The sequence below is a fragment of the Magnolia sinica genome, chromosome 7 (assembly GCF_029962835.1).
Source record: "Magnolia sinica isolate HGM2019 chromosome 7, MsV1, whole genome shotgun sequence".
Taxonomy (NCBI): domain Eukaryota; kingdom Viridiplantae; phylum Streptophyta; class Magnoliopsida; order Magnoliales; family Magnoliaceae; genus Magnolia; species Magnolia sinica.
The window spans coordinates 1,151,773-1,164,740 of NC_080579.1; the positions used below are offsets into that span (position 1 = coordinate 1,151,773).

General features: G+C 40.9%; 1 protein-coding gene across 1 annotated transcript; it reads left to right on the forward strand.

The window, feature by feature from the left end:
• The first annotated feature begins 2,319 nt into the window (after nucleotides 1-2,319).
• LOC131251863 (putative disease resistance protein RGA3) lies at nucleotides 2,320-3,513 on the forward strand. Its single transcript, XM_058252857.1, has 3 exons — nucleotides 2,320-2,518; nucleotides 2,619-3,062; nucleotides 3,230-3,513. The coding sequence occupies exons 1-3, from the start codon at nucleotides 2,320-2,322 to the stop codon at nucleotides 3,511-3,513; spliced, it is 927 nt and encodes a 308-aa protein (XP_058108840.1).
• The last annotated feature ends 9,455 nt before the right edge of the window (nucleotides 3,514-12,968 follow it).

Here is a 12,968-nt window from a genome sequence, read left to right on the forward strand (position 1 = left end):
TATTTGTAGAAATTTATTGGGCGGTTTAAAAACAAAATTATTATCCATTGGTCAACAGGCGTCCGTGAATGGAGGCTAGGATTGTGAAACCGATCTAATTTTTTGAGGCTTGCCTGGAGACCTGACTATGTGGGGCCCGTCACGATGTTTCTGTCCCATCGTTGATGTATGTATTTTGTCCACACAATTCATTCATTTTTCTATCTCATTTTAAGGCATGAGCCGAAAAAATTAGGCAGATCCAAAGCTCAAGTGGACCGCACAACACCAAGCAGTGGGGATCAAACACCTATAGTTGAAAACTTCTCGAGGGCCTGGGAAGGTTTCAATGGTGCACGTCATTATCCCACTATTTCCAATGGTGTGGTTCACTCATAGCTTTAGATTTACTGTATTTTTTGTCTCATGCCCTAATATACACATCAGGAGTGTACGGTGATATGTTCATGATCGACGGATTTGAAATATTTGAAGATTTCCAATCATGCAATCTGAACCATTCACTAGCTTTAGAATATAATTCTTAACGGCTATTATTAAATTGACATTGAGTGGATGGTTGGAGCACCCTATAGTTTTTTCCCTCTTTCACAGCCGTTTGTTTTCTACGACGTAGATGCAATGGATAAGATTTCCTGATAAAAGGATTACTAACAAATGAATAGCTCAGATTGTTGATTAGACTTATTTCTATGAGAACAATCTGGACCGCCCGTTTTATAATGTATTGATTGGATGCCTGGAACTGTCTGATCTTTTCTTGGCATCTCCCGTAGCATGCCTTTCAGAGCTAACCCAAGGGAAAGGATTGGCTACTCCCTCTGCCACCGGCCCCGTGGCCGGTGGTTGGTGCTCTGTGGGCCCCACCATGATGTATGTCTTTCATCCATTTCATTCATCCATTTTTAAAGATCATTTTAGGCCTGACACCAAAATTGGGAGGGATAAAAATCTCAGGTGGACCACACCACAGGAAAACAATAGTGATTGGATATCCACCATTAAAATCATCCTTGGCCCCATTGTATTGTTTATTTGACATCCAATCTGTTAATTAGGTCATACAGGCACAGATGAAGGGAAAAAAACAAATATCAGCTTGATCCAAAACTTTTATGGCCCCCAGAAGGTTTTTAATGGTCGACGCTCATTCGACATTGTTTCCTGTAATGTGGTCCAATTGAGATTGACATATACCTCAGTTTTCGTGTCATACAATAAAAGGATATGGAAAAATAGATGGACGGCATGGATGAAACACATAAATCATGTTGTGGCCCACAGAGCACCGACCATCAGCCATTTCTGGTGGCAGGGGGAGTAGCCAATCCGAGTCCCTTACCCAAAGCCCGGGCTGATCGATTGATTTGTGCGAGTGGCCCAACCGTTGGTGCTAACATGTGGGGCCCATGATTTTCTACCACAGACCGAGTTTTGAGTCATCCTAACCCAAACTCTTTCATATTTTTCAAATGCAACAATCTGCACCATTGGTACCTCTGGATTCTTTCTCCTCTTCTATTCTTTTCTACATTTTCATTTCTCTCTGAGTTCCCTTTGCTTCTCTATCCTCTCTCTACCTGATTCATTAAAAGTCCTTACCATTGCATATTTCTAAGCTATTCGGAGTTCTCCCACATATCAAATTCCTCCCTTCTTCCCAATTCCCATCCATCCATCCATACCAAAAGGAGAAAGAAAGAGGGAAAAAAACATGGCTTATTCACTGATGCTGTAGATAAGTTGAACACCATCCTCCAAGATGAGATAGCTTTGTTGGTGGGTGTCACCGATGATATCAAAAAGCTTTCCCGTACTTTCACCTTGATCCAAGCTGCGCTTAAAGACGCTGAAACTCGGCGAGTGAAGGATGAAGCTGTGAAGATCTGGTTAGAGAATGTCAAAGACCTGGCCTATGATGTGGATGACATACTAGATGAGTGGATGACAGATGGTCATAGATCACAAGCACCTGATGAAAGAGATGGGTCCTGTTTCAGCAAGAAGAAGGTAATAAGCTTGCTTTGGCCTGTTTCTTGCTTCAATCATGTCACGTTGCGCCACAAAATTGGGAGTCGGATAAAGGAGGTGAGGGGTAGATTAGATGAAATTGAAAAAAGAGGAGCCAATTGGGTCTTAGAGCAGATAGTGGAGAGCGTGAGCGAGTGGATAGTGAAGTGAGGCGGGTCGAGATCAAAGAGCGAGAGACAGTCTCCCTACTAGATCGACTGTCAATTGTCAGCAGAGAAGATGACAAACATAGAGTCTTAGACTTGTTACTGGGGGAATCAGGTGCCCTTTGTCATTTCTATCGTTGGAATGGGGGGTGTGGGCAAGACCACCATTGCTCAGCTCACCTACAATGATGAGAGGGTCAAGGGGCATTTCCAAATGAAAATGTGGGTGTGTGTTTCAGAAGATTTTGGTGTGAAGCAGATTACAAAATCAAGCATAGAATCTGCAACTGGGGCTGGTTGTGGGTCATTAGACTTGGCCCCATTGCAGGATCGCCTCCATTGTATGCTGCACTCAAAACAATTCTTACTTGTGCTTGATGATGTTTGGAGCAATGACAGCGAGATGTGGGACAAGCTGATACTTCCAAGATGGTGCACCAGGGAGTCGAATCATTGTAACCACTCGTAGAGAAGATGTTGCATGGGCAATAGGAAGGGCTCACATACACAAGCTGGCTGTCTTATCCGATGATGATTGCTGGTTAGTGTTCTGGCACAGAGCACTTGAGCATCGGAATGTACAAGAGCGTTCAGAGTTGGAAGATATTGGAAGGGAAATCGTAAAGAAGTGTGGAGGGCTGCCTCTCGCAGCAAAGACAATAGGGAGTGCCGTGTGCTCGAAAAGGACGAGAAGGGAATGGGAGCTTGTCTTGGAAAGCGACACATGGAATTCACATGATGTCTTACAAGGCGTTTTACCAGCTTTGTTACTCAGCTACCATGAATTGCCTCCTGCTTTGAAGCAATGCTTTGCTTATTTCTCCATCTTCCCGAAGGATTGGGAGATAGGGAAGGATAGGACAGTGAAGTTATGGGTGGCACAAGGTTTCATCCACTCCGACAGAAGTAGAGATATGGAAGAAATTGGCAGTCTATATTTTGATGATTTACTAAGATGCTCATTGCTTCAAGATGCAGAACTGGATGATGACAAGAACATACTCAAGTGCAGATGCATGATTTAGTTCATGATCTTGCGCAATCTGTTGCAGGTAGTGACTGTTCACTGGTGGATATCAGAGAGCAAGCCTCGCTGAACCTAAGCAATGTTCGCCATTCTCTTTTAATTGACAGTGATAAAGATGGGGATGAAGTGGCTTCCATTTGGGCAACCTTGTATAAGGCTAACAAGTTGCGGACGTTGCTATGCGTTTCAAGAATCTCCAAGCCTAGGGTGCCAAACAATTTATTTCATCATTTCAGATACCATAGGGCATTGGACTTGAGTGACACTAGCATTAAGAAATTGCCTGGAACAGTAGGGAAATTGAAGTAGTTGAGATATCTTGATTTCACTTGGACAGACATAGAGGAGTTGCCTGAGGAGGTGAGTAATTGTGGAAATTTATGGACCTTGATATTCAATTGGTGTACTGAGCTAAAAACACTGCCTAGAGGGCTGAGAAAAATGATTAACCTGAGACATCTAGAATTAGAAGACACTAACAGGCTGAAGTACTTACTGCAGGGCACAGGGAGACTAAGTAGCCTTCGGATGTTAACAAAGAGTTGATTGTGGAGGGTGGCATCGAAGGATGTAAATTGGGAGAACTGAAACAACTCAATCATCTTAAAGGAAGACTCGAAATTATTGGGTTAGAAAAAGTCAGGAGCAGGGACGAAGCTAGGGAGGCAGAACTGTATAAGAAGCAGAAGCTTTATGCTATATCCTATGACTACGGAGGTTGGATGATGATGAGGTGAAGAGAATGGAGGACGTGCTTGTAATCCTACAGCCACACGCAAACTTGAAAGAGTTGAAAATAGTGGGTTACAAAGGTTGGAAGCTTCCCAAGTGGATAGAGTCATTTGCCTATGTTGTGTTGTGTTGTATTATACGGAGTATTAATTTTATTGTTGAATATACGTTATACATTGTTGTCCCACTCATGTACCATTTCATGTTATATACATTGTATTATATACATCGTTGAATATACATTGTACGAGGTTTACAGTAATGCTTTTAATCATTCAATGTCCAATTACTATACATTTTTCAGCCTTATTTGTTACCATATATCAGAATTAAGGTCATTAATGGCAGTTTCGTGTTTGCCCCGCTCAATTTCATGCTTGCCCTGCTCAATTCCATGTTTACCCCGCTCAATTTCAAGTTTCCCCCGCTGATTTTCATGCTTGCCCCGCTCAATTTCATGTTTCCCCCGCTGAGTTTCTAGTTTGCCCCGCTGATCTTCTAGTTTGCCCCGCTAAAATTCATGTTTGCCTCGCTAAATTTCTAGGTTGCCTCGCTGAATTTCTAGTTTGACTCGCTCAATTTCTAGGTTGCCTCACTCAATTTATAGTTTGTTTCGCTCAATTCCTAGGATGCCTCGCTAAATTCCTAGGTTGCCTCGTTGAATTTCTAGATTCCTTCGCTGAATTTCTAGATTGCCTCGTTAAATTTGTAGTTTGCCTAGCTCGATTCCTAGGTTGCCTCGCTAAATTCTTAAGTTGCCTTGCTGAATTTCTAGGTTCTCTCGCTCAATTCTTAGGTTCCCTCGCTCAAAATCTACATTGTCTCGCTCAAGTCCTAGGTTGCCTCGCTCAATTCTAAAAGGCATTCCAAAGTTGAAGTAATAATCACTATTCACTAAGACAGGTTTTCATCATATAGCCAAATCTTTCTAATAGACACAGTTAAGCTGGCAGAAATAAGGATTCAAAATATTGGCAAGATAACCATACATTCTTGTTTTGATACTAATCCAAATGGTAACACATCAGTCATTTTCTCAAATACAAGAGGTTCTCACGACAATAAAAGCCATCTTTAAATGAAAGTTAGTGTCTTAATATCTGACAAGCTATGAAAATGAAGGTAATTCGACTATTCTGTAAAGCCAACAACACTATCTCATCTTAAAGTACTACATCTTTTTATTTTATTTATTATTATTTTTACCTTCTTTCCATTAGGCCATGTTTGGAAACCAAGGATTCAGTGCCAAATAATAGAAAGAGAAAGTAGATTTCCTTTGATGTGACTATTTGTTTTGTTTTGTTTTTTTTTTTTTTTTTTTGTTACACCCAAATCCATAACTCAACTTGCAGATTGAGTGGAGATACCTCGTTTCAACATTAGAGGTCTTGGCATCGATCCCTAACGGGGGTTGATACATATTATATTATATATATTTTATATAACATATAAGTATATACATATATATATATATGTATATATATATATATATATATATATATATATATATATATATATATATATATATATATATATGTTGTTTGGATAGCAAGGTTTCTATGGCTACGGTTATAATCTGTAGCTATAGGGAGGCTGCCACATAGGCATGGGACAGGACATTGAAACAAGCGGTTAAAACAACTGACCTGGTCGACCCCAACTGGCTGACATAGTTTATCGGGTATTTGTACCTATGACTACGGATTAGCTATAGCTACGGTTATAATACGTAGCCATAGAGCCCGCAAATCCGTAGCCATAGGCCGGCTTATTTAAAAAGGAGGAGTAGTTTCGTCCTCATTTTTGCTGTCCGTACGAGCAGGTCCAAGTTCGGACGCCAAGTTTGTATTGTTTCGTAAAAACCAATGGATAAAAGGTGGGGCCCACAGTCGTAAATTTCTCTAAAGACATTATTAGGTAGATAGTGCGGATCGTGTGTTGAAGAGGGCGACTAGCTGTAACCCCCATAACAGAGCCTCACTATGGTGGGGCCCACCTTGATGTATTAATTGTATATCCACACAGTTCACCTGTTTTTTCAGCTTATTTTAGACCATGGTCTCAAAATTAAAGCACATATAAATTTTCGGTGGATCACACCATAGGAAACAAGGGTTATTGACCATTAACAACCTTTTGTGGGCCATAAAAGATTTAATCAAGCAGATATTTGTTTCTTCCTTTCATCCATTTATATATGATCTTATCAACAGATTGGATGGTCAATGAACGTTATGGGGAATGTTAGAAAGTCTTCAATGGTATGTGATCAATAACCATTATTTCCTTTGGTGTGGTCTACTTAAAAGTTCTATCCCCTTCATTTTGGCCACCATATCTTAAAATAACCTTTAAAAACAGATTGAGGGCGTGGATATAAAATTAATACATGGAGGCGAGCCCTACGGGCAGGATCACACCCACATTTATGGTTCGGACGTCGCAGCCAATGTGTGGCTATGCCTTGATCCACCTCACAATCGCTGATGTAAGCTCACGTCAGTTGAAAATGAATTTAAAATTTAAAATTCTACAAAGAAAAATACACATACCTAATCTCTTTACTGGTAGACTGGTAGTGGTATGCACCAAAATTTTCCCTTTGCATAGCAAGGAAATCTTTTGACCCGTGGATATTATGTGGGGCCCACTAAGATGCATATGTTAGATCCACACCGTTCATCTATTTTTCTAGATCAATGGAGGACACGAATCTGAAAACAAGACAGATATAGGGCTCAGGTGGACCACACCAAGAGCACATTGGTGATTGAACGCCTATTGTTGAAACCTTATTAGAGCCCTCCATGACTTTTCTTTGACATCTAACCGGTTCATCTGGTCACAGACACCTGGATGAAGGGAAAACACAAATATCAGGTTGATCTGAACCTTCTATAACCCAAAATTTTTTTAACGGTAGATATACAATTAAATTACCACTTTTTCCTGTAGTGTGGCCCACATAATCGGAGGATGTTTCCTTTTTTGGATAATTCAATAAAAAATTTCAAAAAATAGATGAACGGTGTGGATCTAACATACACATCATGGTGGGCCATGCTTGGAAAAATGTTGGCGCTTTCTCATATCTACGCAATCGGGGTCGTACCTCCCCCGGATTCTCTTGACGTGGATTGCCTGCCAAAGCAGGACCTTCCTGCGGAAGTTAGGTAGGTACACCGTGATGTTAGTAAGGAATCAGCCATTTTTATCAGTTTTGTTAGATTGGACACGGATCCAAAATTGAGGTAGATCAAGTGATCGACTGCTCAAAGTAGGTAAGGAGATGCCTTTGGCAAGAAACTCCCTCTGCCAACTGCCCTCCACTACTCTGCTCCACCAGATACACGGTTGGGATCATCCAAACAATTATGCTGCCATATGGGCCCCACCCACCACTACTTATGATGCAAGGATTACCCTCACACTATTATAAATAGACCATTTCTCTACTACTATGATAGTAAACAGTAATTGAACAAATGGCTCAAACCACACCAAAGATATCAGTTTCAGTACCGATATTCTTCCTCATAACCATTGTTGTCAGCTTGGAAGCCAAAGACACAGGAACGAAAGAGACCAACATGGTGTTCTACATGCAAGACTGGGAGACAGGCCCGAAGGTGACTTCAATCCCGGTTGCCGGAATCAATGGCGTGAATTCAAGTGTGTCCAAGTTCGGAACCATCCTTGTGTTGGACGATGCGATCACAGAAGGAGCAGATAGGAACTCGAAGGAGCTAGGACGAGCTCGAGGGATATTTGTAGTATCGTCCTTAGACGCCTCCGTCCTATCTTACATGTTCACGATCGTTTTCACGGACGGAAACTACAAAGGGAGTACGCTACAGATACAAGGTTTGGAACCCTTCTTGTTGCAACGTAGGGAGGTATCGGTCGTATCCGGGACGGGCTTGTTTCGATTTGCGACGGGCTATGCTATTCTCGAGACGGCTTTCATTGACGTTCCCAATGCAGTTGTCAAGATGATTGTTACCGTTCGCCACTATTCAGATCAGGACTCGACTAATTTGTCGTCGAAATCTACTAGTTTATTGAGTTCACACGTAACATTAGTTTTGTGCTTGCTATCTCTGCTTTTAAGTATGATTTTTTAAAATCCCACTGTGAGTTTCAGGTGTTTCTGATTCTATTTTTGCTTATATGTTTATATATGCGATCCAGGCCTTACAGTCCACTCATCTGGCTTGGATGAAGGGTTAGGCAAAAAATTTAGATTGTTTTGCAACTCAGGCGGGCTCTAATGAAAAATAAGGGTGGGCATTCCCCCTTCAACTGTTTCCTTTTCTATGGCTCACTTAAGTTTTGTGTAGGATTGATTTCTACACCCTTTGAGTTTTATCATGAGGTGGCACACATCAAATGAATGGATTGGATGTCATGCACATATCACATGAGATAAGCTCTCCAAGGGTTCTTAGGGAAATAGATTTTTAAGAGAAAATTTCTATCAAATATATATATATATATATATATGGGAAAAGGTACTACTTTACTGTAGCATTCCGTAGGGTCCAGCTATCAGATGGCTGGTCGTCGGCTGGAGTAATTTTAAAATCAACGGATTGGGTCGTCAGCTGGAGTAATTTTAAAATCAACGGAATGGGTCGAGCTAATAGTACCTTTTCCATATATATATATATATATATATATATATATATATATATATATATATATATATATATATAGGCATCACTTTTATGAAAATATCCTGAGTGACTTTAATTAACGTCGTTAGGTTGAGTCTCCTTTATGGTGGGGTAGAATTGAAGAAAAATAATGATTTAGGTGGCCCTGCCTCATCAAGACGATGTGACCCTTACTTTGGCTCCTATCTTGGTGCATGTATTCTATATTCACGCTGTCCTATTTTTCTAAGTCATTTTAGGGCATGAATTTAAAAAATGATTAAAAAAATGAAGTAAATCCAAATCTTAGGTGGACTACCATAGGTGACGGTGGTGATTGAGCATTAGCAATTTATAAAATAGGATATAAAAGTTTTAGATTAATTAGCTGATATTTGTCTTTTTTCCCTTGGTCCAGGTTTAAGTGACCTTATCAACAGGTTGGATGACAAATAACATTACTGTGGCTCCATGTGCGAATATTAGTTGGGAAATGCAACTACGAGATGCTTCAAGGAATTCCCTAAGGGGCGTTTGAGGCATGGTTTTAAGTGGGATACGGTGGAAGTGGGTTTCAAGATCTCACTGGTTATTGCAAGGTGTGTTTGGAAATCACACAAGGTATGGGCTGTGAAGCCTTTCTTGGAATTAATGCTGGAGCAAGAGTTTCTACCACCATACTTTGGATTTCATGTAGCTCGTGGTCAGTGCTATGTGGACCCTACCATGATATATGCGTTTTATCCATGCCATCCATCTATTTTGAAACATAATTTTTGAGTTTCATCCCAAAAATGAGGTAGATATAAATCTAAGGTGGACCACACCATGGGAAAGCAATAATAATTGAATTACACCATTAAAAACCTCATAGGGCTAACTGTGCAGTCCACTTGAGATTTGGATTAAACTTATTTTTGGGCTCATACCATAAAATGACATGGAAAAAATAGGTGGACGGCAAGAATGAAACACATACATCATGGTGGGGCCCACATAGCACCAACCCATATTAGCAAGATGAGAAGCCAATCCGTTTCCCAAACATGGAGTGGGATGGCCTCAATCCATAGGATTAGGAGACAATCCCTTTCACAATATAATCATTACATTTTGGTGATTCCATTTCACTTAAACCCATCTAATCCCATGCTCCAAACACCCTTACATCCCAACCTTACACTTTGTAAACAAGTAGGCTGATGGAGGAGTTGATTTGGTAGGCCACCATGACTATGCAATGCGCCAAAAATTTCAAGTCTACCACTCTGGCCAGTTATTGTGAGTTTCACCAGTGGGATCCGGACTGCTGCTCATTTAACATGGCCTTTCTCAGACCAATGATAATGATCGTGCAGTGAGGATAGATCCTAGCGGTCTAATCAAAGGGTTAGGATTGTTTGATTTAGAAGGGTTCTTAGGAAAGGTCAATCCATGATTGACCAACGGCCTTGATCACTTAACCATGCACCCCACTTGTAGAAACAGAGAAGTAAACAAAACTATGCCATTCCTGTTATTGTCTCATTATCCACTTCCTACGTTTGTCCCACATTGGTTGAATTGTTGTCTTATGAGCTCTTTATGTGTTCCTCTTGTCAGTATAATACATGCGGGCGGTGATGACTGTTTACGCAGCTGCAACGACGAATGTTGTTCCAACCGTCTGATATCTAGACGAAACTAGCGTATCTGAGCTCTTTATATTTTTGAAATTAATGGGCTGGGCTGACGCGCTTTTACACATCTTAGGCTAAACCCGTCTTATTTAGAAATAGGCTTAAATTTTAAGCTGAGCCCGATCTAGACAAAACTAGCGTATCTGAGCTCTTTATATTTTTGAAATTAATGGGCTGGGCTGACGCGCTTTTACACATCTTAGGCTAAACCCGTCTTATTTAGAAATAGGCTTAAATTTTAAGCTGAGCCCGATCCTTGGGCCTGATAATCCAGCCCAAGTCCAAGCAAGCCAGACAGGTCAACCTGACCCATTGACACCTCCGGCTGGATCCTATCAGTCGGTCATTTGGCGCAATATTACTTTGAACTTCCATTCGTGGCGTGCATGTAAATTGAATTAAACCGTTCAATTTATGTATGCAAGCTTAGAAAGTATGATTAACCAAGAAAATCTGTCTTTGATAATCTTATTATGATATTTGTAGAAATTTATTGGACGGTTTAAAAACAAAATTATTATCCATTGGTCAACAGGTGTCCGTGAATAGAGGCTAGGATTGTGAAACCGATCTAATTTTTGAGGATTGCCTAGAGACCTGACTATGTGGAGCCCGTCATGATGTTTCCGTCCCATTGTGATGTATGTGTTTTGTCCACACAATTCATTCATTTTTCTATCTCATTTTAAGGCATGAGCCAAAGAATTAGGTAGATCCAAAGCTCAAGTGGACCACACAACACCAAGCAGTGGGGATCAAACACCTATAGTTGAAAACTTCCCGAGGGCCCGGGAAGGTTTCAATGGTGTGGGTCATTATCCCACTATTTCCAATGGTGTAGTTCACTCATAGCTTTAGATTTGCTATATTTTTTGGCCCATGCCCTAATATACACATCAGGAGCGTTCACTCGTAGCTTTAGATTTGCTGTATTTTTTGGCCCATGCCCTAATATGAACATCAAGAGTGTACGGTGATATGTTCATGATCGTCGGATTTGAAATATTTCAAGATTTCCAATCATGGAATCTGAACCATTCACTGGGTCTGGAATATAATTCTTAACGACTACTATTAAATTGACATTGAGTGGATGGTTGGAGCATCCTATAGTTTTTTCCCTCTTTCACAGCCGTTTGTTTTCTACGCCGTAGATGCAGTGGATAGGATTTCCTGATAAAAGGATTACTAACAAATGATTAGCTCAGATTATTGATTAGACTTATTTCTATGAGAACAATCTGGACCGCCCGTTTTATAATGTACCGATTGGATGCCTGGAACTGACTGATCTTTTCTTGGTATCTCCCGTAGCATGCCTTTCAGAGCTAACCCAAGGGAAAGGATTGGCTACTCCCTCTGCCACCGGCCCCGTGGCCGGTGGTTGGTGCTCTGTGGGCCCCACCATGATGTATGTCTTTCATCCATTTCATTCATCCATTTTTAAAGATCATTTTAGGCTAACACCAAAATTGGGAGGGATAAAAATCTCAGGTGGACCACACCACAGGAAAACAATAGTGATTGGATATCCACCATTAAAATCATCCTTGGCCCCATTGTATTGTTTATTTGACATCCAATCTGTTAATTAGGTCATACAGGCACAGATGAAGGGAAAAAAACAAATATCAGCTTGATCCAAAACTTTTATGGCCCCCAGAAAGTTTTTAATGGTCGATGCTCATTCGACATTGTTTCCTGTAATGTGGTCCAATTGAGATTGACATATACCTCAGTTTTCGTGTCATACCATAAAAGGATATGGAAAAATAGATGGACGGCATGGATGAAACACATAAATCATGTTGTGGCCCACAGAGCACCGACCATCAGCCATTTCTGGTGGCAGGGGGAGTAGCCAATCCGAGTCCCTTACCCAAAGCCCGGGCTGATCGATTGATTTGTGCGAGTGGCCCAACCGTTGGTGCTAACATGTGGGGCCCATGATTTTCTACCACAGACCGAGTTTTGAGTCATCATAACCCAAACTCTTTCATATTTTTCAAATGCAACAATCTGCACCATTGGTACTTCTGGATTCTTTCTCCTCTTCTATCCTTTTCTACATTTTCATTTCTCTCTGAGTTCTCTTTGCTTCTCTATCCTCTCTCTACCTGATTCATTAAAGTCCTTACCATTGCATATTTCTAAGCTATTCGGAGTTCTCCCACATATCAAATTCCTCCCTTCTTCCCAATTCCCATCCATCCATCCATACCAAAAGGAGAAAGAAAGAGGGAAAAAAACATGGCTTATTCACTGATGCTGTAGATAAGTTGAACACCATCCTCCAAGATGAGATAGCTTTGTTGGTGGGTGTCACCGATGATATCAAAAAGCTTTCCCGTACTTTCACCTTGATCCAAGCTGCGCTTAAAGACGCTGAAACTCGGCGAGTGAAGGATGAAGCTGTGAAGATCTGGTTAGAGAATGTCAAAGACCTGGCCTATGATGTGGATGACATACTAGATGAGTGGATGACAGATGCTCATAGATCACAAGCACCTGATGAAAGAGATGGGTCCTGTTTCAGCAAGAAGAAGGTAATAATCTTGCTTTCGCCTGTTTCTTGCTTCAATCATGTCACGTTGCGCCACAAAATTGGGAGTCGGATAAAGGAGGTGAGGGGTAGATTAGATGAAATTGAAAAAAGAGGAGCCAATTGGGTCTTAGAGCAGATAGTGGAGAGCGT